Genomic DNA, 24,615 nt, shown 5'->3' with positions numbered 1-24,615 from the left:
GATCATGAAATGTGACGTCGATAACATCGTGCTCTCTGGAGGCTCTACTATGCTCCCAGGTTTTGAAGAACGTATGCTAAAGGAAAAGGCTTTGCTTTCTCCTGATTATAAAATCAAGGTCGTGGCTTCACCAGAAGCTAAATACTCTGCCTGGATTGGAGGTTCAATTTTTTTCCTCTCTCCACTTTCCAAGAATACAGTACCACCAAAGAAGAATACAATGAAAAGGTTCATCCATTATTCAGTAAATGAAATATTTAAAAATCCTTTTCTACTGGTTAAAATATTAAATAAATAAAAAAGTTTAAACTTTGAACGTCAATTATATCAATAGTTTGACAAAACACTTTATTTGGTACTTTCTATCTAAAGAAAAGATTTTCTACTTTATTAAAAAAGTAAGAAACCAAATTTCCAAAATGTATCATTCGATATCTAAGACAATGACCACTACAAAAAGAAGAACTTGAACCCCATCCAATCTTACAATTAGGAAGTGTGAGAAATATTTTAAATCCAAGAGAAGAAGAAGGGGGGGAATTAGTTAATCAAGATAAAGTGAGTAATTGATATTGATGAATAATTAAAATAGTTGTAAAAAAGAAAATATATTTTATCTCTATCTTTTTCTAAAATAATATTATTTTTATATTTAAAAGCATAATAAAAGATAATATTTATCTGTTTTCAAAAATAATATTAAAATCTTTGGGTCTTGTTGTTGTATTGAATAATAAATCCTCACTTAGAGATCTACCATTTGACGAGAGTAGTTTAAAGTTCAATACAATATTGGCACAAGCAGTATAGAGCTCATCCAATGCCAAATTCATTCCAACACAGTTTCGTGGTCCAGTTGAAAATGGAAGGTTATATTCCACATGGTTATCATTGATAAATCTGGTTGGATCGAATACCTCTGGATTCTTCCAATATTCAACATTGTGTCCCATAGAGTAGGTATTGAAAAAAATCTTTGTACCCTTTGGAATATAATAATCTTGAAGTACAATCGATTCTCTGCTTTCTCTTGGTAAAGAAAGAGGAGCTACAGGATACATTCTCATAACTTCTTTAATAATTGCAACCATATATGGAGTATTTATTCTATCCGATAACAACACTTGATCTCTATCAACACCGATTGCATTTTTAATTTCTTTGATTGCTCTATCTTGAACTTCTGGATTATTTACTAGTGCAACCATAAACCAAAGAATCGTTGATGAACTTGTATCTGAACCTACCAACAAGAAGTCAACAGCCAACAACGCCACTCTGTCGACACTTTCACCTTCACTCAACATCATGGTATCCATCAAATCTCTTGGTGAATCTGGATCCAATGATGTCAAATGTTCATAATAATACTTTTTGCATAGATCTACAAACTTTGCATGGTCAGTATTAATGTATTTCAAATAGAAAAGGATAAAGGGATTTAAAATTGGAAATGATTCTAATCCAATAATAAATTTGGAAACTTCAAATATTCTATCTATCCAATGAATCATATTCTTCATATCTGGATCAACTTCATCCAAATCATCATATTGAATTTTCTTTGACATTACAATTGTTAAAATAATATTTAGAGAAAATTTATGAATAATAGTTTTTGGATTTAACTTAAAATTAATAAATAATATTGTTAGTTTAAAAGCTAAATTATTCTAATTGATAATTAAGAAATAACTAACCATCAAATTGCTATTGGAATATTTCTTTAATACTTGTATTAAACTTTGAGTCTCTTTTTCAATGAGAGATATATGTGTTTTTAATCTTGTTTTTGTGAATGCGTTGGACACTAATTTTCTACAATGATACCAATCTTCATCTTTTGATGCCAATAATTCATTGTTTGATTTTGACATTGTCTCCCATGATATTGATTTCGGTCTATTCATAAAATTCTCATGATTATTAATAAGCATGTCTCTGGTCATCACTGGATCACTAACGACTATTGTGTATACAGACCCAAGCCAAAGTCTATAAACCTTTCCATATTTCTTTTCCAAGTTCATCAAATCTCGAAAAGGTAAACTTCCTGCTAAATCTAGAATATTACCAATTATAGGAAGAGACCATTTTCCAGGTGGATCGATTTTAGAGAATGATTTATTTTTAGAAATCTAAAGTTTCAATAATTAGAAAATGTTATCTTTAAACTTAAAAATAACATACAAAAGAATATATAATTAGAAATAGAAAGAAATATCCAAATATTGATATCCACATTTTTTTAAATAGTATTGAGGAATACAAAAAGAAAAAATCTTTTAAAAAGGAGTTAGATAAATAAAATGTTTGAACATTTTTTTACCTTTTATAAGTAAAATAAATTATATAACTATAATTTAAGCAAAATTCTCATTGCTTCCAAGTATTGTAATGAAACCATTTGTTTTTTATAGTTTTATACCAATTAGGTTAGTTTTTAAGTATCAGTGATAGGTGATATTAAAATAATTAGTAGTCATGAAGAGTGGTGGTGTGTTTATCTCGTATTTTCAATTTCAATAGATTCTAAATTGTGTCTATCTAAATAATATTATTCCCTATTGGTCAAATAAATTAATATTAAGTTAATTGAAAAATAATATTTTTTTATTTTTTCAAAAATTCATTTTTTTTTTTTTTGTTTTTGTTTTTTTCGATGCCCACAAAAACAATCGATTCTAATCTAATTTAGGCTTAACACGGTTTTGAACTATTTTGAAATGCTATTTATTCATGGAAGAGCAGGATGAATCGATCAAGTCTTAACCAAACTGTTTCAGGATGTGATCACAAACCATCGATCTTTGTTAACATCATTCTATTTCTTTTTGTTTTGTTAAATTATATTTTCTGTTTTATTATTTTGTCACAGTTTTGTTTTGTTTTTTTTTTTAAAAAATTAAATCAAGGATAAAAATTGAGGACTCGCAATATCTGTTCATGATTTTTTTTTTTTTTTTTTGTATTTTTTTTTTCGTTGCAAAAATTTTTAACCAAAATGAGATTTTCATCCACAAATCTTTCATTATTATAAAGTTATATGTGTCTGTCTGTACACCTTTCAATATAGTATTTATAAATAAGCAATAATAATTTTATGTTTAATGCTTTTGATTCCCCATTCTAAATCACCAAATGTCAATTTTATAAATATAATAATAAATTTCTTGATTTTTCAGAATCATTAGTAATTAAAAAGAGAGATAACAGACAATATCATAGACAATAGAATAGATAGTTAGACTTATTTTATTTCAATTTAGTTAGTGGTTAATTTTTAATTTGTTTTTGTTTTTTTATTTTTGTTTTTTTTTTTCGTTTAGAAAAGAAGTCACTCTGAGAGTGTAAACAATAAATAAATAAACACGACAAACTATCAATCAGACACCACTACCACCACCACCAAAAACAACAAATCACTTATAACAATATCGCCACACATCACACATACACACACTGCAACAACAACCACAAAACTAAAAACACACTCATATATTACTCTGTTAGTTAGTTAGATAGAATTATTTATTTAAAGAATCACTTCTATAATCTCCTACTTAAAATTAAACTAACTAGGCTTCACTCCTCAAAACAACATTTATAATCATAATAATAATAATAATAATAATAACAATACCCCAAATTTGCAACAGCAGCAACAAGTGAAACCCAACATTCCATTTAATTAATAATTAATTATTTTTGATAATATTACCATTTTCAAACACATAAGACACAACTTTCATAATAGAAGTAGTAGCAGTAGTTGGGTGGGAGTAGGGATAATAATAATACTTATAGCAAAACACAATCAAATAAAATAACAACAACATAACCAACAATAACTAACAACACAATTGAAACAAACAAACAAATCACTCAATTTTAATTTAACAATCCAAACTAAAAAACTACCGATTCTTATCAAAGTTGCAACTTATTTTCAAATCCAACAAAAAAGTCATAGAATATTAAATATCATAGTAATAATCAACCAGAATAAGAATAAGAACAAGAATATCATTATCCATTAATTATTTAATTAAATCAGAAGAACAGCAACAATCCAAATTCCAACAACCAACAACCCAAAAAAAAACAAAAAAAAACAATCCACTAAAAATAAATAATCACAAAAAGTTTGGTGGTTTGTTCGAAGCGCGCCCAACAAAATCAGCGATACTCCTCCCGATTGCCAAAATTTCATATTTTTGGAAGGAACAGTCACACTGATCAAACACACAAACACAACACACATAAATTAAATAGTAATTCGACGATCTAAACATTGATTTCTAAGTTAAAACAGTTTAAACAATATATAGTAGTATAATAGTATAGTATTTATTTATATAGTAGTAATAATAATATAAAAAAAAAATTTTAAAAGATGATGATGTTTGAATTACCAGATGTCAGGAAACCAGAGACAGGTATAAGGCGATACCTTTCGAAGCTGGATCTGCGGTTTCCTCGTATACAAGAAGAGAAGCATTTTCAATCATATTACTTTCATCACATCTATAGAGGTCAGATTCGAGCGGCACTCGTATTCCTGACGGCGGTTTTGACACTGGCGTTGATAGTGGACTACGCGCGGCCACTCGATATAGGCTCACTGCCTACCTATCTGCCGTTCCGTTACTTTTTCGGTGATTTTGTAGAATGACGACGACGACGACAGCAGCAAACACACCTCAGAGTCACTATCCTCATCGGAGCTGACACCGGACTATCTCGACAAAACACAACATCAACTCGATACTGCTTCGCGCAATGCATTCATAATACGATTGGTCACAGTAGCACTTTTAATATGCACTTTCATTTTCACATTTACACAACACTTTAAGAAACTTTGGAAGCTTTATGCCTCGATTATTACTTTTATAGGTAAATATTAAATAAGACTATGTTAAAATTAATCCAAACTAACTTAAATTATTGAAAAATAATAATAATTATTATTATTATTATAGCAACTTGTACTACATTAATATTTGTATACGATTTTAGAACGATTCCAGAAAGAATGATTTTATTATATGTAGTTATTACAATTGCTTCGGGCTTAACATTTTTACCAGCGGCAATCACATCACTGGCGCTCTCTGTATTTTACTTTCTCTATTTTATATTATATGATAAGATTTACTATATATCGATTTGTCTTATTTCAACATTTATATTTGTTTCCATGTTCTTTTTAGTATCAATTTCACAATATCGGTAAGTTAAAATAGCGAAAATAATATTAAAAATTAAAGAAAATAAACTAAATCAGTTTGACTAACCAACTCATGAAAATAAATTGTAAATATTTATAGTGAACAATTAATAAGAGATAAATTTAGAACGTTGGAGAATTTAAAATTACAAACTATTAGATCTGGAAAGGTTATTAATCAGATGCTTCCAACGGTTGTTGTTCAGAGACTGAGGCTGGAGTCATCGAAGGAGCAGACTCTCGATTCGATTGTAGCTAGCGATAAAGCAAAAAGCAAGTTATCAGCGATGCCATCGGCATCATCGGAAGGACAAGTTGAAATATCGATCGCTTCTGACGATACCAATCAATCATCATCAAACTCAACAGCAACAACAGCAACAATAAATACATCAAACAACAACAACAATAATCCAACTCTACAAATGACCCCAGTTCAAGAAAGGAGACAAATAGATCCACAATCACCTTCATCGTTGGTTCCAGGTCAGTACAGTGGAAAGCTAATTGTAGATTCATACGATCCAGTCACTGTTTTGTTTTGTGAGATTGTCAACTTCACTTCACTGCTAGAGAAGATGCCAGCTGCCCAAGTTGTGACGTTGTTGAACGAGGTCTACAATTCATTCGATCGTCTCACCGACGTCTATGGCGTCACCAAGGTTGAACACATTGGAAACGTTTATATGGTGGTCGGAGGATGTCCAGAGTTGTGTCCGGATCACGCACAACGCGTTGCCCACATGTCACTCGGAATGCTCCAAGTGATTCGTCGATACGGCATCGTCCAGGTCAAGATTGGAATGCACACTGGCCCTGTAGTTGGAGGAATCATCGGTAAGAAGAAGCTGAGTTGGCATCTCTTTGGTGACACTATCAATACCTCCAGTAGAATGGCATCGCATTCCAGCATCGATAGAATCCAGGTGAGTCAGCCGGTGCAGCAGTTGCTCCGACGCAAATTCCTCTTTGAGGATCGCGGTAAGATTCAGGTCAAAGGCAAGGGAATGATGCGTACTTTTTATCTCATCAAAACGAAATCGCTAGATAAGCGATACACCTCCATTTTCACCAGTTCACATCGAGATAAACCATATATCCCACCCATCGATATTTCCGAGGTCGTCTTGGAGACGTCGCCGCAGATGGCCACAAGCATTCCCCAGACACCGACCTCACTCAGTTCAGTTCTCAACAGCAACGCACTGAACAACAATAATTTCAACGATCCACCCATTTCCACACGTGTTAGAAAAGGCAGTATTTTTGCATCGGTCGTTCCACCCAAAGTATTGTCATTCCTGCAGTCGGACGCCGGAAGCAGCAGCAACTTGGATCATGGTTCAGGACACAGTAAAAAGCTGGAAAAAGGAAGTAGCACTTCCAATATCTCTGCGCTGGTAAACGGACCGAATACTTTGACAGCCGGTGGATTGACAAGTGTTAGCGTCGCCAACGCTGGCACCGGCAGCAACAATATGGGCGGTGTCGTTGTCAATCCCAACGACAGTATCAGTAAGAAAAAGAGTCATGTTACTTTTGTTCAGCAGCAGATACATCCGATTGAACGACGTGGAAGTCGTGCACCGTCGATCGACGAATCTGGCGATGCTCCTGATTTGAACGCCACGGAAATCGAAATGACCAATCTGGATCTTGGCAAAGGTGTAAAAGGTTCCAACATTATCAATTCCAACTCCACAACGTTGTCGCTGATAGAGAATGATCTCAAGAAGAACTACACACTCAACTATCTCCGAATGAAATTCATCTCGCGTGACGATCTCGTTGAGCAAGAGTTCTGTAAAGACTATTCGAAATTGGTGTACAAACGAATTCTACTCTCAATGATCTTTGCCACCATTATCATGGCTATGGGTTCACTTGCCGACTACTTCTTCCTCAAGGAATGGCATAATAGTCAATACGATTTAGTTACAGGTGTAAGATTTGGAGTTGCCATATTCGGTTTAATCTATATTTATATTGCATCTAAATCCGCCAGGTAAATAATATTATAATTTTAGTTTAACCGCACACTCACTAAACGGTTTGACTAACTAACTATTTCATTCAAAATTTCCAACAGGTTAAGATTAAGATATTTACAAATCATTGGAAGTGTCTATTTTGTAGCTATGGCGATTGCTATTATTGTGTTGGTTAGTATTAGTCCGATGGATTCGTTGCCGTTGGATGCTTTTGTAGTTTCATCGTTTATGATGCTTTTCACAGTGTGCTATAATTTCTCTGGCATTAGATTCATGTATGCCAATGTCGTGGCATTGGTTTGCATTTTTATTTTCAACCTAAGTCTGGCGTGGAAGTCCACCAACAAGGAGATAATGTTAAGTCACAATTTCTATTTGATAACGGTGCTGCTTCTGAATTTGTCGTCGGCCTACACCGAGGAGCTGTTCATGCGTCAGAATTGGGTGCATGGCAAACTGCTGGACAAAGACCGTCGCGAGACCGAGCAGCTGGTCAGCGAAATTCTCCCGATGTACGTAGTGCTCCAAATGAAATCCGGTCGACAGTTGATTGCCGACGAATTCGACCAGGTGACTATCTTCCTCTCGGACATCGTTGGATTCACTGAGATGGCGGCGCGACTCACTCCCAGCGAACTGGTGGAGACGCTCAATACCATCTATTCGACGTTCGACGAGATCGCACAGAAACACGGTGTGCTGAAAGTGGCGACGATTGGTGATGCCTATCTCTGTGTCTGTGGATGTCCAGAGAAGCGCGATGACCACGCCGAGCGCGTCGCCAGCATGGCCATTGAGATGCTCGAGGCAATCAAGAGCATTCGCACCGTCGATAACATTCCCATCAAGATGAGAATCGGTTTGCATACCGGACCGGTAGTGGCTGGCGTCGTCGGAATCAAGATGATCCACTACCAGCTGTGGGGTGAGAGCGTGCAGATCGCGCAGCAAATGGAGAGTTCTGGCAAGGCTGATATGATACATGTCAGTCAGGAGACATACGCGCTACTCGCTCACAAGTATGTGTTTGAGGAGCGTGGTGAATCCGTTGTTCGCAAACGCAAGATGAAGACCTACTTCTTGGAGAGATTGAGAACCGATGCCGATCCTGCACCGGTCCTACCGGAACCAAACAGACTCTCTGTCAATCGAATCAACTTTGGTGCATCGATGACACTTCCAAGTGAAAAAACACCATTGGACACCAGTTTAACAAGCTCAATTGAAGATGGTGATAGTAATTTAAATCTCAACAACAGTGGTACTCTCATAAATAGCAATACCATCGAAGAGGAAGATGATGATAGTGAAGATGAAGAAGTAGATGAAGAAGATGATAGTGAAGAAGAATACAATAACAATAACAACAATAATTTACATGCAATTAATGAAGAGGATGACGAATATGAAGATAAACCAATAGACGTTCCACAAACCAATGATGTCTTTAATATAAAATCAGAATAGTATAGAACAATGATAATAACAATGATAATATAATCTATAATCTATAATGATAATCTCAAACAAAAAAAAAAAAAAAAAAAGACAACCAAACAAACTAATAAAACAAACAAAACAAAACAAAACAACCAACCAATATTGTTGTTGTTGTAATATTAATAACATAATTAAAAAAAAAACAATATTTTATTAATTATATAAGAGTTCATCTTTTATCTTTTATCTATGTTTCATTGAGATTTAATTTACAAAGCAAAGATTTTTTTTTATTTTTATTTTTTTTTTGTTCTTATTTGCAAGCTGGGATATCCCACCTTTTATTTTTTTAATTTACAAAAAATCATCATTTTATTCCAACATTGGGAATTGGTAATTATTAATTATCATCTTAATTATGATACCAGCACTGTTAATGTATACCTTGAAAAATAAACATAAAAATAACAACACACAAACACAAAATTTTCGTTGTTACAATGAATTTTTTTCATTTTTCAAATACATAATTGGATAAAAAAATTAGTCATTCTTGATTTTTTTTAAACATTCAACTCTACTTTAACTTTCTTTAAAACTTTTAAAATTGTAAATTAATTATTCTTATTTATTCTTTTTCATTTAAATCTTTTTATTTGTATTTTGTTTTTGATTACAACTTATTTTAAAACAAACAAAAAAAAGAGTATTTTTAAAAAAACAATTCAATATTTAATCTTTTTTTTTTATTTATTCATTTTTCGTCTTTATAGTTCCGAACCAACATTCGTCATCATATTCATTGCAAAATAAGTTTAACAACAAAAAACTTGAATTATTTATTAACCACCCAATTTAATTATATTTTCGATTTTATATTTTTTTTTGAAAAAAAAAAATCATAGGGCAAGTTGTGAGTCAATATTTGATTTGACCAAAATCAGAATGATCTGACAATACCACCAACCACTTCGCATCCCATTATTTTTATTTTTTTCAAAATTAATTTTTTATTTTATTTAAATTCTTTCTCCGTTATGCTCTATACCAACCACACACGCTTCAACATTTAATCTAACACAAATTGCCTACAATAGTAATAGAAACGCAATATTAACTTAAAGTAAAATCTACACAAACACACACACAACTACATTCCTCCTACGATTTCAGATTCGATTCATAATTCCAAGACAAGACCGTGGTGCTGAGTTGATGAGTCAGTTATAATCAACTGAAATCAAGCATCATAATATTACCTTGTTGTTTGTTTTTTGTTTTTTTGGTTTTTTGTTACTTTAGGCATTATAATTACCATAACACCCCATTAAACTTTAAAACAAAAAAAAAAAAAAAAAAAAAAACGAAAGAAACCAAACTATGATCAACACACACTTAACACACACACCAACAAAAACCATAAAATTAAAAAGCCTATTAATAATTCCTTGGAATGTTGTTTTATTAATATTTTTAATATTTTATTTTAATTTATTCTTACAGACGAAGAAAAAGTATCAGAAAATCATCATACAACAACACTGCCTGTGCTGCACCAACTATCAACTCTACTCTACTTAAGCAACAGCATCATTTCAGAACATGTCAAAACCAATCTTTACTTCACCTACAATCATTCGTCGTGATATCAATAACGATATTGTATCTCCATCATCACCAACAAATAAACAAATGTCACTGTTAACCTCTGCAATGAACTCGCCAGATAACGCTGCCACTCTTTCATTCCCAAAGGAAAAGATCAAGGTATTGCTCCTTGAGAACATTCATAGTGTTGCAATTCAAAATTTTAAAGATCAAGGTTTCAATGTATGTATAGATCTAAATGTTACAAATATTTATTTATTATTTATTAACCTTTTGGTTTTTATTTATTTTCATTTCAATTTCAAGGTTGAATCATTAAGTTCTGCATTATCAGAGGATCAACTCATTGAAAAGATTAAAGATGTACATGTTTTGGGTCTGAGAAGTAAGACTAAAGTAACAGCAAAGGTATTGGCCGAAGCCAAACGTCTGATGGCAATTGGATGTTTTTGTATTGGTACAGATCAAGTTGATTTGCCATTTGCTGAATCAAGAGGTGTATGTATACTTTGATTTGATTGTTTACTTTTATAATTTCAATCCATAACTAACTGATTACAATTATTTTTGTTTTTTTTTTTTTCAGGTTCCAGTTTTTAATTCACCATTCTGTAATTCAAGAAGTGTTGGTATGTAGTAAACTAAATATAATATTAATAATGATAACAACCTATTTCACTATTTTTCTTTTCCAAATAATATAAAACAAAAAAAGAATGTATTATAATTATATATATATTATCCTTTATCTATCCATCTTTTCTCTATTTTATTAATCAATATTTTCTTTTCTTTAAAAAAAAAAAAAAACAAAAACAACAAACATAAAAAAAAATAATATGGAACATGTTTTATAATTACCATCTATTCCCTATCAAATCATATCATATCTTTATCTTTAAACTTTAATAATTTAAATCAAAAAAAAAAAAAAAACAATGTATATTAATATAAAGAAAAAAAATCAGCTGAATTGATGATTGCAGAAATTATTGTATTATCTAGAAAGATCGGTGATAGAAGCAGAGAGATGCATAATAAGGTTTGGCGAAAGGAATCAAAGAATTGTCATGAGATCAGAGGTAAAGTTCTTGGTATCATTGGATATGGTCACATCGGTTCACAACTCTCCGTTCTGGCAGAGGCTATGGGTATGAATGTAGTCTACTACGACACCGCCCGTAAGTTGCCTCTCGGTAACTCCAAGGCATGTCCAGACATGAAGTCACTCTTGGAGATGTCCAACTATGTCACTCTCCACGTTCCAGATACCGAGCAGACCCGTAACATGATTGGAAAAGACGAGCTCGCCATGATGCGTTCCGACGCCTACCTGCTGAATGCTTCGCGTGGAAAGGTTGTCGATATTGCCGCGCTTGCCGACGCACTCAAGGGAGGACGTTTGGCCGGTGCCGCCGTCGATGTCTACCCATCGGAACCGGAAGCAAATTGCAACGATTGGGAGAACGTTCTTCAAGGTTGTCCAAACACCATCCTCACTCCACACATCGGTGGATCCACCGAGGAAGCACAAGAAGCCATCGGAAGCGAAGTCTCAGAGTTGATCACCTGTTTCATCAACACCGGTGGTTCCGAAGGATCCGTCAACTTCCCAGAGATCTCTATCCCAGTCTCTGAGGAAACTCACCGTATTCTCAATATCCATCATAACAAGCCGGGTGTTTTGCGTGATATCAATCTTATCCTTTCAGAGTTCAACGTTTCCAGTCAGATTCTCTCCACTCGTAAGCAAATCGGTTATATCATTGCCGATGTCGATAAAGAAGCATCCAAAGAAATCAAGAGAAAGATCTCTGCCTTGCCACACTCCATCAAGACCAGAGTACTTTATTAAGATATTATGTTAAAAAGCCTACCAAATATTTGTTAAATTATTTTTGTTTATATACTTTTGTTTGTTTTTATTTAATATTTATATTGTATTATCAAAAAACAATCATTTTTTCACCGCGGTGATTGGATTTCAAATCCAACAATCAACCAACCAAAACCAATCCCTTATTTAATAATATTTATTTTTATTAATAAAGTAATTTATAAAGATAATCTTTAACTTTAAATTATCTTTAAACTTCAAAAAAAAAAAAAAAAAACCAAACAGGTTAAACAATAATTCTTTTTATTATTTATGAATTGATCTACCTTGTCACACTGTTAGAATTGTTGTATATATGAAGAGGATAAATACTTTTAAATTAGAGAGATGTAGATCTTTTATGAAGTAAACTATGCATTAAATAGTATATGATTTATGAGATCCAGAGTTACAATCAAGTATTAGAGTTCATTCATAAACTACTTCATAAAAAATTCAATTAAATGAAATATAAAAGACTGAATTGAATTTAGTAATTAAAAAATATTATTTATTTATTTAATAATCAAAATAGTAGGAACAATTGGTTTAGACTGTTTATTGTCCTGGGTTGTTGACTTGGCAGTTGAAGACACATCTATGTAAGGCATTCAAACAGGCATAGAAATTATTGGATGGATTCTTAACATAAGCCTCATAACAGTTGTTGTAGTTCAAATGGCAATTTCCTTGACATGAAGCAGCAGATACAGCAGAGACAAGGACAAAGGCAAAGAAAGCAAAGATAATAAATTTGTTCATTTTTAAGTTTTGTTTAGTTTTCTAGTATTGATTTAAATTTGAGTTGATACCTTACAATTCAATTTCGAGGCAATATTTATACTAAAATCAAGTAGGAGATAATAACATATTCCAAAAATAAAAATAAAATATGAATAATTATTACTTGATATTGCTTAGTCAATTTTAATTGGATATCTATTTTAAATATCAAAACAAACCCAATCTTTTGATTCTTGGTATTCAGGGTTTGTATAAATTTCTACAACAATGAAAATACTTCCTAAAACAATAATAGATATCAATATTCAATAATAATAATGATAAAAAATTATTAATAGTATCAAAAGTAGTACTTTTAATAATTTTAATAACAAATTTTTAGTAAAATAGATTCGTTCTTGAAGATCTATCTAAATACTAAGTTTTATTAAAATTTTTTTTGACAATTAAGATTCTTTGTGTAACTTAAAAAAATATGTGTAACACACAGGTTTACATTTATTTTTTAGCCAAAAATTATGAAACCAAAGATTTGAAATTATTATAACTAGAAAATTATATATTTAATTTTAATATTATTTTATTTATTTATTTATTGTGGTTGAATTTAAATTAATAAAATTAGTTATTATTTGACAGTTTTAATCACTGAAGTTCTGTGTTTATTAAAAATTAAGAATTAAATCCTTTAAGTAAAATTTTGTTATTCTAAAGTTTTAAAATTATCAAGAATTATAGTTATTAAAAAAAAAGTTTTTGATTCTTACTTTTATATTTGAATCATTCAATGAAAATCAAGAAATTGTATAAATATGAGTGATAGATCTATTTTTGTTTAATTCTCAGTTAATTCTTTATGAGGTAGAGCGGAGTAATAATAGTAATTAATTAAGAGAAAATAAAAATAAAATTATTAGTAGAAATTTTTCTTTCAAGCCAATATAAAATTTACCATTTATAGTTTCATTTCATAGGGATTCGAATAGCCTTGTGAAGGGCGTATACATTTACTATTATTTCTTGTTTTCTAAAGCTATAAGTTTTTATTCAAAGAGGTGGATAGATAAAGCTTAAAAATAAAAATATTTATATCGATCGAGTCTCTAGAAACAAAATAGATTGTATTATAAAGAAATCTAATCCATAGATCTAATTTAAAATTGTTAATCCATGAGCATTATTCCAAATTATTGATACTAATACAAACCTAAGTACAATTTCTTGATTTTAATTGAATATTTTTATTATCTATTTCTGTTATTTTGTGTTTTTTTTTTAAATTAATGTTTGATTTTAAGATTCCCAGTTCATCATTATTTTGTTGATATTCTAAATAATAATTGCTATTATTGTATACAAAGTTAGTATTTCTTGCTAATCTTAATAATCTATTTTCGATCTTCTCTAAATTTATTTATTTCATCCTTAATTTTGAAGTGCAGATCAATAGTTAGGTGGTGATGGATGTTTAAAGTCTTAAGAATTGTCTTCATTTTCCGCTATCAAAAACAAATCAAACCTTTCGTTTATATTTTTGAGTGAGTAATTGTTCTCGTTTTTTTCAATGTTTTTCTTTTTTTTTTGAGCGGTTTATTTTTTTATCACCAGTTTTTTTGATTATTACCTATAAGAAATACAATTATAACATTACAGTTCTAATATATTTTTAGATAAGATATATATTTATATTTTCAAAAAGTAAATAATAATAATATTTTATTTTTTTTTTTGAAAAAAAATTAAATAAGGGTGAATTAATTAGATAGACAGAGATAGGAAGGAGATAAGCATAGAATAGATTAGATTATAACAGATTTTTTTCGTACAGTATAATAACAATAATAAAGATGCCTATCTCTTTGGTAGATTCAACAGTGAGTACCATTGCCAATGGTCTCGTTGGAACGGTTCAGAAGGTCTTAAAGAGAGGTGCTGCCAATACGATGTCTGTCAATCTCAACAATGGAACCAATAAGTTCAAGAGACTGTCGAAACCAACTCTACCTGTCAAACAAAAGATTCAATCAATTAAACAGCAGTTAGCCAATGGTAATAGTAGTAGTAGTAGTAGTAAACAAACAACGACAAACGATAAAGACGGTGAAGATAACAACGTCGATCATAAGGATACCGTGATCGATCACGACCAAGACACTCCACCAAAGAAGAGCGAGAATCTGAAACGGTTCGAATCCGATATGGAATCCAGTGGAAAAGTATTGTTGCATCGTGTCATCAAATTCAGAGAATCAGCTAAACCTCTAGAGGATCCAAATACTTTACTCAAAAGAAAGTATAAACCTATCAACAAGTTGGTTACTACAACAACAACTACAACATCTACAACTCTTATAAAGAAACAACAACAACAACAACAGAAAGAAGAGATTTTAGATGATAATATATTACATCCACCAAAGAAGATACTGTTTCCAGCGGATCGTATCGATGCTATGATGCTGTGGAAGACCATTCGTAAGGTTGGCTCCGGTCTGAACAACATCGGTAATACCTGTTTCATGAATGCCGTGCTCCAGTGTCTTACGTATTGTCCGCCACTCGCCAACTTCATGCAGACACAGGAACACTCGAAGAACTGCAGAGCCGACGGATTCTGCATGTTCTGCTCGTTGGAGCGTCACATCAATCTCGCACTGCAATCCAACGGCAAATCGATCACACCCAAGGAGATCGCCGGAAATCTGCGAAAGTTTGCGCCCGGCTTCCGACTTGGCCGCCAGGAGGACTCGCACGAATTCATCCGATTCGTTGTGGAGGCACTCCAGAAGGTCTGTTTGGCAAAACACCCGAAAGGCTCGTTGAATCCACGCGAATCAATGACCACGGTGATCGGAAGTATTTTCGGTGGCTACCTACAGAGTCAGGTGAAGTGCTCGGTTTGCTCGTACGAGTCAAACACATTCGATCCGTTCATGGATCTCAGTGTCGACATTAACCAAGCGGACTCGCTAAGCAAAGCGCTCCAGCGATTCGTCAAGGCGGAGCAACTCGACGGTTCCAACAAATACAAATGTTGCAAGTGCAAGAAGCTTGTCAAAGCGTCGAAGCGCATGACCATCCACGTCGCGCCACCCGTCCTCACCGTGCAACTGAAGCGATTCAGCTTCCTCGGTTTCCACGGTGGAAAGATTAGCAAACCCGTACAATTCGATCCCGTATTGAATTTGACACCCTACATGACTACTTCCACTGTAAGTTGTTTATTTTATAACATTTGACTCCATGATTCCAATCTTGGAACAAAACGAAAGAAAGAAAAATGTTGTGGAAAAGTGAAAGAAAAAAATAATCTAATTTTTAAAATATAATTGGTATAATTTTTAATATCTATCTATTCAGAATGATGTTGTATATGATCTATATGGTGTGTTGGTACATGCTGGATCATCTACTAATTCCGGACATTATTATTGCTATACAAAGTCATCGAGTGGCGTTTGGCATGGATTGAACGACGAGTCTGTCAGTCAGGTAAGCCAGTCGACTGTGTTGTCACAGCGTGCATATATATTATTCTACTCGAAGCGAGTGACACCAAACAACACTCCGGCGTCGTCAGCCGAGAGTTCACCTGTTGTCCAGCCGGTTGTTGCATCGCCAAATGTCCAAATCGAATCATTGGCATTGACATCCAACAGCAAGAAGAGAAAGATATTAGATAGCGATGAACAACAACAGCAACAACAAACTACTCAGAGTCAATCAACTATCACAGAAAAGAAGAAAAAGATTGATAATGAATCGAATCAAACAACCACCACCACCACATCATCATCTTCATTAATGGTTAGACAATGGGATGATAAATCTATTGACGAAACAAAACAGAAAATCATTGAAGAACAAAACAATATTGCATCCAAAACTGGACAACAATTAAAACAAGCATCCAGAGATAAAGATAGTCAATTTGATTTCAAGAGTAAGGATATATATATTAATTAGTTAGTTTATACAGATTAATAATATATATTAATATCTTTTTGTTTTCATTTAATTAGTTGCTAAATGGGATAATGTAGATGATGAAACTTTGAAAGCACAAAAGGAATTGATGAAGGATGAATCATTGAAGGAATTGGTTCACAAGAAGGATGAATGGGATGAAGAGTTTGATAAAGGAAGAACCAGAAAGCTAAAGAAGAAGAAGAATATCAACTTTGCTGAGAATCAATTCAATAGTTTGTCGAGCATTTTACAAAAGAAGAAGGAAGATCAACTTAAATACGGTGATCAGACTCAAACACAACAATCAAACGGTAGAAAGTTTGGTCGTACTACTACTAATACTAAAAATAATAACATTAGAACAACAAACAACAACCGAGGTAATAATAACAAACCAAATAATTTTAAAAGAAAACAACAACAACCTGCTGGAAAAGGAAAATTCAACAGAAAATAAAAAAAAATAATTTATATTAGATTAATTTATTTTATTTGTGTTGCGTGTGAAAACCAAAGCAAACAAAAGCAATCTAAATTTCATTTATAATAACCACACATTTAGGTCATACTGATGAATAACATCACCCACACACAGTTCAAAAAAATCAATCAAACAAAAACCATAACACCCTGATCAGGTGGTGCAATTAATTTATTGATTGGATGTGTGTTCATATAAATGATATTAAATCTTTAGAATTTTAAAAAGATATTAAACTTATTTTATTATAATGATGGATGGTGAAATTAACAATGTTAGCAATACAATTGCAATAACAATATAAATATAATTTTGCTTTGTTATTATTATCTTTTGTTATCTATTTATCTTGTTTGATATATAAATATAAAATTATAATTATTTGTATAAATTGGTTTGGAAAGTAGAAAAATAAACAAAATGCAATCAAATATTATTCTTGATTCACATGTTCATTTGTGGAAGATTGAAAGAGGTGACTATGGTTGGCTAAAAGAAGACAATAAGGAGTTGTATCGTGACTTTAATCTCCAAGACTATCAAGAGGTTGCTGGAAAATATGGCGTCGGTGGATGTGTGCTTGTGCAGGCGGCTCCCACTGAGGAAGAGACAGACTATTTGCTTTCATTGGCCAACGAGTCACAGGGCTATGTGAGAGGAGTGGTCGGTTGGATCGATATGTTGGCACCGGACGCACCCGCCAAACTCAAAGAGAAATACGAAAAGAACATTGTCAATAAGAAACCGATGTTAGTTGCAATCCGTCCGATGCTTCAGGACTTGGACAACGAGGAGTGGCTGCTACTCAAAGAGCTCGGACCAACCATCAACATGATGTGTACAAAGAACATTGTTTTCGAGGCGTTGGTGCGTCCGAACCACTTGAAACATCTGCGTAAATTCCTGATTCGCTATCCCAAGATCAAGGTGGTTATTGACCACGCCGCCAAACCGCTGATCAACGGCGACAAAGCTGCTTTCGACCAGTGGAAATCGGATATCGAGAACATCGCCAAGAACTATCAGAATGTGATGGTGAAACTCTCGGGATTCTACAATGAGGTGGTTGTCGAGGCGGAGAAGGTAGGCGATATCACAGAGTACAACTCCAAGGTGGCGCCATACATAATGCATCTCGTTCGATGTTTCACACCGAATCGATTGATATGGGCATCGGACTGGCCAGTTCACAGCAACTACGAAGCATGGTTTAAATTCTGTCGTGATTGCTTCTCTACACTCAGTAAAGGTCAACAGAACGATATTTACTTTGCAAACGCTGCACGTATCTATAATCTATAGATAATTACAAATCGAATCTCAATCTATCAAACATTTGTAATTTATTAATTAATTAATTCCGGCATATTCTTATTTATATCTTCATTCCTTAAGTCATTCCTATATTTTTTAAAATAAATATCTTATATATCTTTTTTTTTTTTAATGATTTCTCATATAGATAACTAACTCAATAGTTTTTTGATTGTGTGTAATTGTCTATCTATGTCGCAACATTTTTGTTTATGTTATGTATGTTTTTAATGTCAGGTTAACTTAACTTAACTAAAATATTGTTTATGTTTTTTATGTTATATACACCATTTTGTTATTTATTGATTATTATTATTATTATATTTCTATCTATTATTACAATTTATAATGATTCCATCAAAGCTGACATATCTTTAAATTGTTGTGCAAAATCCTATAACAAAGTAATGCGTTGAATGTTAATGTTAGTATTGATGTGGTGTCGTTGACATGCATGATAGAATGCAAAAAGTTATTATTATCATACTTGAAATTCAGGTAATGTTAATTCGAATGATTGTGAAATAGTTTGATTGTTTGTGTCAAGAACCTTTAGGAATACAGAGATGAATGGTGTATTTAACTCTTCGCATTTATTAGATGATACTGAAACACCTAACTTCCATTGAAAATCTATAAGTCTACCAATATTAAATATCTGCTGATATATATATTTAACAACAAAAGTCAGTAAGTTATTATTATTTATTAATCATATATGATATTGATATTTAGAAAGTAAACACATACTTTATCCATAATGATGTACGATATCTACAAATAAATTAAAGAAAAGCTTGCTCTCCCAAAAGAATATTTTGATTTTTTTTGCAGAGGAAGTTCTTTTGAGTTTTCTGTGATTCTTGCTGACTTTTGCTGGTGTTGCGAATGGATTTTGATTATAAAATGAAACACCCATTTTTTTCTAATTTACTTCAAGTTATTGCTTATTAATATGATATGATATGATTGTGATATTATTTAAAAATTATTTATATTATTATTATTTGACACTTCCTCGTGTGGTTGTGTATGTATGTGTCTTTATATAATCTTATTATTTCGATAGATTCCAATAATCCTCTACTGTCCTGTCTAAACACAGATCCATAGTTTTCAATTTAGCAGATAACAAAGTTATTAAATAAAAAAAAAAAAGGAGAATAGAATAGAAATTTGGTTAGTAAAAAATTATTAACAAATCAAAATACTTCCTTGATCATTTAAAAATTAGTATTTTGTCAGATCACTATAAAAAAACAAAACAATCAACTATTGTACTATCTACTACTAGCTTTGTATTTATTTCGATTGTTTTTTTGAATCATGGAAAAGGATAGATATAAGGAAAGAGATAGAGATAGAGATAGAGAGAAGGAAAGGGAAAGGGAAAAGGATAGAGATAGAGCAAGGAGAGATAGAAGTCGAAGTAGAAGCAGAGATAGAAAAGAAAGAGATAGCGAAAGAGATAGAGATAGGGATAGGGATAGGGATAGAAGAAGAAAGAGTAGTAAAAGTAGAAGTAGGAGTAGAAGTAGAAGTCGTGACAGAAGAGATAGGAAAAGAGATAGGAGTAATAGCAGAGGTAGAGTAAAAGAAAGAGGTAATGATAGAGATAGAGATAGGGATAGGGAAAAAGATGAATCAAGAGATAATAAAGATAGAAAAATAGATAGGAGTAGAAGTAATAGCAGAGATAGAGTAGTTGGAAAAGATAGCGAAAGAGATAGAGGAGATAAAGAAAGAGGAAAAGATAGAGGAAATGGAAAAGATAGAGATAGAGATAGGGAAAGGAAAAGAGATAGAAGTAGAAGTCAAAGTAGTAGTAGTAGTGAAAGTAGAAGTAGAAGTAGAAGTACAAGCAGAAATAGGTATAAAGGTAAAAAACAAAAAAGAAATTACAAAATTTTATATACTTTATATAAACTGTTGTTGTTGAATGATAATAGAGGAGGGGGGAGAGAGGGAGAGAGTAGAGAAAGAGATTGATTGATTGATTGATAGGAAAAGAGGAAGAAGAAGAGGAAGAGGAAAGAGGTGGTAGAAGATATAAAGATTTAAATTATTGTTACTATTATTAATATTATTATTACTGTTATTGTTACTATTATTGTTGTATTATTATTATTATTATTACTATTCTGTATATGTCCTATAAATTAACTATATTATTATTACAATGATATACTATACTTATATTTATTTGAATATCATATATATACAAATAAACAAATTAAGGTAGTGACTAATGCTAATGCATTTTTATATATTTATATATCTATTTTGTATCTACTATGATTTATAAAGACAAAACCAAATCCTTTATTTTCTTTAATATCTTTTCAACATTATTATTATTATTTCAGCCAATGAGTTTAGTTGTGCTGACTCTATTGGTTTTGTTATTGAATCTGTTTGGAGTTATCATTGACATGAATATAAGTTTGCTGTTTATATTATTATTTATTATTATTATTATTGAACACATCGATTGAGATTAATCATAAAATAAACATTAACAATAATAATAATATTCCTAAACCATTTAATATAAAATATATTATATATATTCAACATTCGATATATCATAACAATATTGTCGATTCATCTTTAAATAGCTTCTAAAGAAAGAGAAAGAAAGGTTAAGACTTATCTTTTCACATCAAATCAAATCAAACTCTTTACCAATTCAATACAAAATATAAATAAACTTTCACAATTCCATTCCAATACAATTCAATTCATTGTTGAATTGGTTGGTTGTTAGTAGTAGTATATCAATATAACTACAATTTGATTTGTATTGAACAGTTTAAAAATGTAATACAAACAAGAATCATAATGTAGTTACAATTGAAATTTGTATAGTATCTATCTGTATTGTATTGTATGGTATTCACTTTTAATTGTAGTAAACAGTTTATGAATAGTTTCAATCGATTGCATGATAGCGTCATCATCGATTGGTGTTGAAAGCATAGTTGTTAGCGACTAACCAACCCATTTTCATCAATGACATCATCATCTAATTACTACAACAGATAAAGAGAGAAAGAAACATAGAAAAGAAAAGGATAAAGATACAAAGAAAAAGAGATCAAACAGAAAGAAATCAAATGAAAAATCAAAGACAGATGGACCCATTCAATTATCAAAAGTAAATATTACCAAATTCATACAAAACAACATTGTTCTATCTATCTATCTATCTATCTATCTTTTAAATCAATAATAATAATAGCACACAACCCAAATAAATCAATAACAATCTAAAAATTATAATTACAAACAAAAACATCACACACTTCTCTACTAAAAATAATTTACTAATATTCTTTATTTTTCCATCTACAAAAAAAAAAACAAACAAACAAAACAAATGATACAAATGTACAAATTATTATATATCTTGGTAACAAAATAATCATTATTATAACAATTGTTAATTGTTATTAATAATGGGGATTTAATATTTATTTTTATTATTATTACTTATTCAATAATAATTGATTATTAATCAATTTGTATAATAATAATCTATGTCTAAATAACTTATGAACTATGAATTGTAAATATTATTATTATTATTATAGTATATGAAAGATAGTAGTGATAGTGATAATGACGGTAGTGGTAGCGACAATAACAGCAGCGATAGTGAGAGCGATGGTGCACCCAGAAGTGTCATCTCCGGTAGAAAGATTAAAATGAAAATTAAAAAGTCAAAAGCGGACAAAAAGAATGACAGTAACAGACAGGATCTCTTAAAATGGTTGAATGCCTCCTATCAATGAGGTTAAATGATATCATAATCGATGTTTCAATTGAATTTGTTAAACTAGTTTAGTTTGTTTGGAATACCAATAATATCCAAAAATTAATCAATAAAGTTTATAAAAAAAATGATCATGGTGCTACCAGGTTAATTTCTTTCCTTTTCAATTAATTAAATTAATTTTAATTGGTCTAAGATTGATTAGAATTAGAATTTAAGATTTTTTTTTAAAGTTCCCTATTTTTTATTTAATTTTTTTTTTTTTTTTTTTAAATGAAAATGTGGGTGGTAATGAATTCATTTTTAAATTAAAAGCATTTGATATCTGAATGTATTATCATTAATTAACATATATTTGACTTTTTCACCACTATATTATACTTATATAAAATAACAACAATTTGTTTAGAATTATCTTAATAGTAATATACCTCTATATATCATATCATCATTATTGAAAATATTATTATTTAAACAAATAACACCACACTTTCGCTAAGCAAACTTATTGTTTGTATGTTCGTTTGACTTTTTATTGTAATAGCATTGCCTTGCCAATAACAAATCTTTTATCTTGTTTATTTTTATTAAAAAAAGAGAGGGAACTACTATTATCTTATTTGCATTAACATTTACATCTAAATCTCACTATTATTATTATTTTTCATTCTTTCTTTGTTTTTCTGCTGTGTTACTATTTCTTCTTCTTCACCTTCCCACTCATTAAAAAAAACAACAACAAAAACACATCGAGATTATTTACTATAGCATAACACATTACAACATAATAATTACCACCACCATTAGTACTACAGCTACTATTACTTACTCTGTTCATTGAATCTGTAATCATACATAGACCAACTATTATTATTACAATAACCAAAAATAACAAATATCATTAAATATTTTTGTAATTAATAAATCATTTTTTATCCTATTTTTCTATTTCCTTGTTTTACTTATTTAGAAAAAAAAAATAAATAATAATAATCAAATTTAATATATAAAATTAGTTGGTAAATAAATAATCTTAATGTTAGATATTTATAAATCTAAAATAATAAAACAGTTTAATTTTAAAAATATATACAATAAAATATCATCTTTTAATTATAAGTAATTACTTTTATCATTTTTTAAAAAAACAAACAAAAAATGATAGCCAATGTTAATCACAGTTTATTAAAACTGGTCACATTTGAATCACTAACCAGTGGAATTAAGAGTATTGGTGCATTGGTTGACAATGACCGTGAAGTCGTCGACTTTTGTTGTGATAATAAAGTCATACCAAATGATATGAAATCATTCATTGAGGGTGGACAAAAAACAATGTCATATGCACTTGATGTAAGAATTTAAATCTAAATAATCAATCAATCCAAAAGATTTTATTAATTATTATCTTTTTTTTATTCGTTAACAAAACAATCAAAGATTATTTCATCTGGAAGAAATAGAATTAATATTTCAAATATTAAATTAAAAGCACCAATCAGTAATCCCGAAAAAGTAATTGGAATCGGTTTGAATTATAAAGAGCATGCTATCGAAACCAACATGCCATTCCCAAAGGAACCGGTTGTCTTTACCAAGTTTGCCAGTTCGATTGTTGGTCCCGACGAGAATATCATTAAGCCAAAGTCAACGGATGAGGTTGACTACGAGGTGGAGTTGGTCGTTGTCATTGGAAGGGAATGCAGATTCGTTTCTGAGGCCAATGCACTCGACTATGTCATCGGTTACACCGTCGGAAACGATGTGTCCGCTCGTGACTGGCAGATGCGCAAACCATCGGGACAGTGGTCACTCGGTAAGTCATTCGATACGTTCGCACCGATTGGCCCTTCGATAGTGGTCAACCCACAGCTGGCAAACCTCTGCAACGACAGCTCGATGCGACTCGATCCAAACAATCTCGACATCAAGTGCAAACTCAACGGTAAGGTAATGCAGAATTGCAATACACGAGAATTCATTTTCAACGTGCAACAAGTGGTTTCCTATCTCAGCCAGGTGTTCACACTGAAACCCGGTGACATCATCTTCACAGGCACTCCATCGGGAGTCGGATTCACAAGAAAACCACCCGTATTCTTGAACGACGGTAACATTGTCGATTGTGAAATCGAAAATTTAGGAACTCTTACAAATTTCGTTAAATCTGAATAATAAAAAAAA

General features: G+C 31.4%; 10 protein-coding genes across 10 annotated transcripts; 7 read left to right on the top strand and 3 right to left on the bottom strand.

Moving 5' to 3' along the window:
- Window positions 1-4: 4 nt before the first annotated feature.
- On the top strand, window positions 5-570 carry PPL_11012 (uncharacterized protein; the record flags this gene model as incomplete). The annotated part of the gene is made up of 3 exons (XM_020581772.1): window positions 5-244; window positions 373-398; window positions 522-570. The coding sequence occupies 3 exons, from the start codon at window positions 5-7 to the stop codon at window positions 568-570; spliced, it is 315 nt and encodes a 104-aa protein (XP_020427642.1).
- A 107-nt stretch (window positions 571-677) lies between these two features.
- Window positions 678-2,244, bottom strand: PPL_11011 (cytochrome P450; the record flags this gene model as incomplete). Its single annotated transcript, XM_020581771.1, has 3 exons — window positions 678-1,628; window positions 1,701-2,138; window positions 2,191-2,244. The coding sequence occupies 3 exons, from the start codon at window positions 2,242-2,244 to the stop codon at window positions 678-680; spliced, it is 1,443 nt and encodes a 480-aa protein (XP_020427641.1).
- A 2,152-nt stretch (window positions 2,245-4,396) lies between these two features.
- On the top strand, window positions 4,397-9,477 carry PPL_11010 (guanylyl cyclase; the record flags this gene model as incomplete). Its single annotated transcript, XM_020581770.1, has 8 exons — window positions 4,397-4,658; window positions 4,986-5,235; window positions 5,334-6,159; window positions 6,541-7,238; window positions 7,323-7,437; window positions 7,548-7,736; window positions 8,218-8,690; window positions 9,438-9,477. 8 exons carry the CDS (start codon window positions 4,397-4,399, stop codon window positions 9,475-9,477), a joined length of 2,853 nt encoding a protein of 950 aa, XP_020427640.1.
- A 789-nt stretch (window positions 9,478-10,266) lies between these two features.
- Window positions 10,267-12,127, top strand: serA (phosphoglycerate dehydrogenase; the record flags this gene model as incomplete). Its single annotated transcript, XM_020581769.1, has 4 exons — window positions 10,267-10,494; window positions 10,579-10,770; window positions 10,859-10,901; window positions 11,229-12,127. 4 exons carry the CDS (start codon window positions 10,267-10,269, stop codon window positions 12,125-12,127), a joined length of 1,362 nt encoding a protein of 453 aa, XP_020427639.1.
- Window positions 12,128-12,706: 579 nt separating this feature from the next.
- Window positions 12,707-12,910, bottom strand: PPL_11008 (uncharacterized protein; the record flags this gene model as incomplete). Its single annotated transcript, XM_020581768.1, has 1 exon — window positions 12,707-12,910. One exon carries the CDS (start codon window positions 12,908-12,910, stop codon window positions 12,707-12,709), a length of 204 nt encoding a protein of 67 aa, XP_020427638.1.
- A 1,829-nt stretch (window positions 12,911-14,739) lies between these two features.
- On the top strand, window positions 14,740-17,318 carry PPL_11007 (peptidase C19 family protein; the record flags this gene model as incomplete). Its single annotated transcript, XM_020581767.1, has 5 exons — window positions 14,740-15,397; window positions 15,707-16,104; window positions 16,253-16,384; window positions 16,496-16,835; window positions 16,915-17,318. The coding sequence occupies 5 exons, from the start codon at window positions 14,740-14,742 to the stop codon at window positions 17,316-17,318; spliced, it is 1,932 nt and encodes a 643-aa protein (XP_020427637.1).
- A 444-nt stretch (window positions 17,319-17,762) lies between these two features.
- On the top strand, window positions 17,763-18,644 carry PPL_11006 (amidohydrolase family protein; the record flags this gene model as incomplete). The annotated part of the gene is made up of 1 exon (XM_020581766.1): window positions 17,763-18,644. One exon carries the CDS (start codon window positions 17,763-17,765, stop codon window positions 18,642-18,644), a length of 882 nt encoding a protein of 293 aa, XP_020427636.1.
- A 355-nt stretch (window positions 18,645-18,999) lies between these two features.
- Window positions 19,000-19,575, bottom strand: commd6 (COMM domain-containing protein 6; the record flags this gene model as incomplete). Its single annotated transcript, XM_020581765.1, has 4 exons — window positions 19,000-19,050; window positions 19,144-19,317; window positions 19,407-19,430; window positions 19,489-19,575. 4 exons carry the CDS (start codon window positions 19,573-19,575, stop codon window positions 19,000-19,002), a joined length of 336 nt encoding a protein of 111 aa, XP_020427635.1.
- A 407-nt stretch (window positions 19,576-19,982) lies between these two features.
- Window positions 19,983-22,450, top strand: PPL_11004 (uncharacterized protein; the record flags this gene model as incomplete). Its single annotated transcript, XM_020581764.1, has 5 exons — window positions 19,983-20,535; window positions 20,661-20,723; window positions 21,275-21,418; window positions 21,698-21,813; window positions 22,250-22,450. The coding sequence occupies 5 exons, from the start codon at window positions 19,983-19,985 to the stop codon at window positions 22,448-22,450; spliced, it is 1,077 nt and encodes a 358-aa protein (XP_020427634.1).
- A 1,139-nt stretch (window positions 22,451-23,589) lies between these two features.
- On the top strand, window positions 23,590-24,606 carry fahd2 (fumarylacetoacetate hydrolase family protein; the record flags this gene model as incomplete). Its single annotated transcript, XM_020581763.1, has 3 exons — window positions 23,590-23,784; window positions 23,872-24,247; window positions 24,488-24,606. The coding sequence occupies 3 exons, from the start codon at window positions 23,590-23,592 to the stop codon at window positions 24,604-24,606; spliced, it is 690 nt and encodes a 229-aa protein (XP_020427633.1).
- Window positions 24,607-24,615: the final 9 nt, after the last annotated feature.

This window comes from Heterostelium album (genome assembly GCF_000004825.1).
Source record: "Heterostelium album PN500 unplaced genomic scaffold PPL_contig20, whole genome shotgun sequence".
Taxonomy (NCBI): domain Eukaryota; phylum Evosea; class Eumycetozoa; order Acytosteliales; family Acytosteliaceae; genus Heterostelium; species Heterostelium album.
This window is presented reverse-complemented; position numbering and strand designations above follow the sequence as displayed.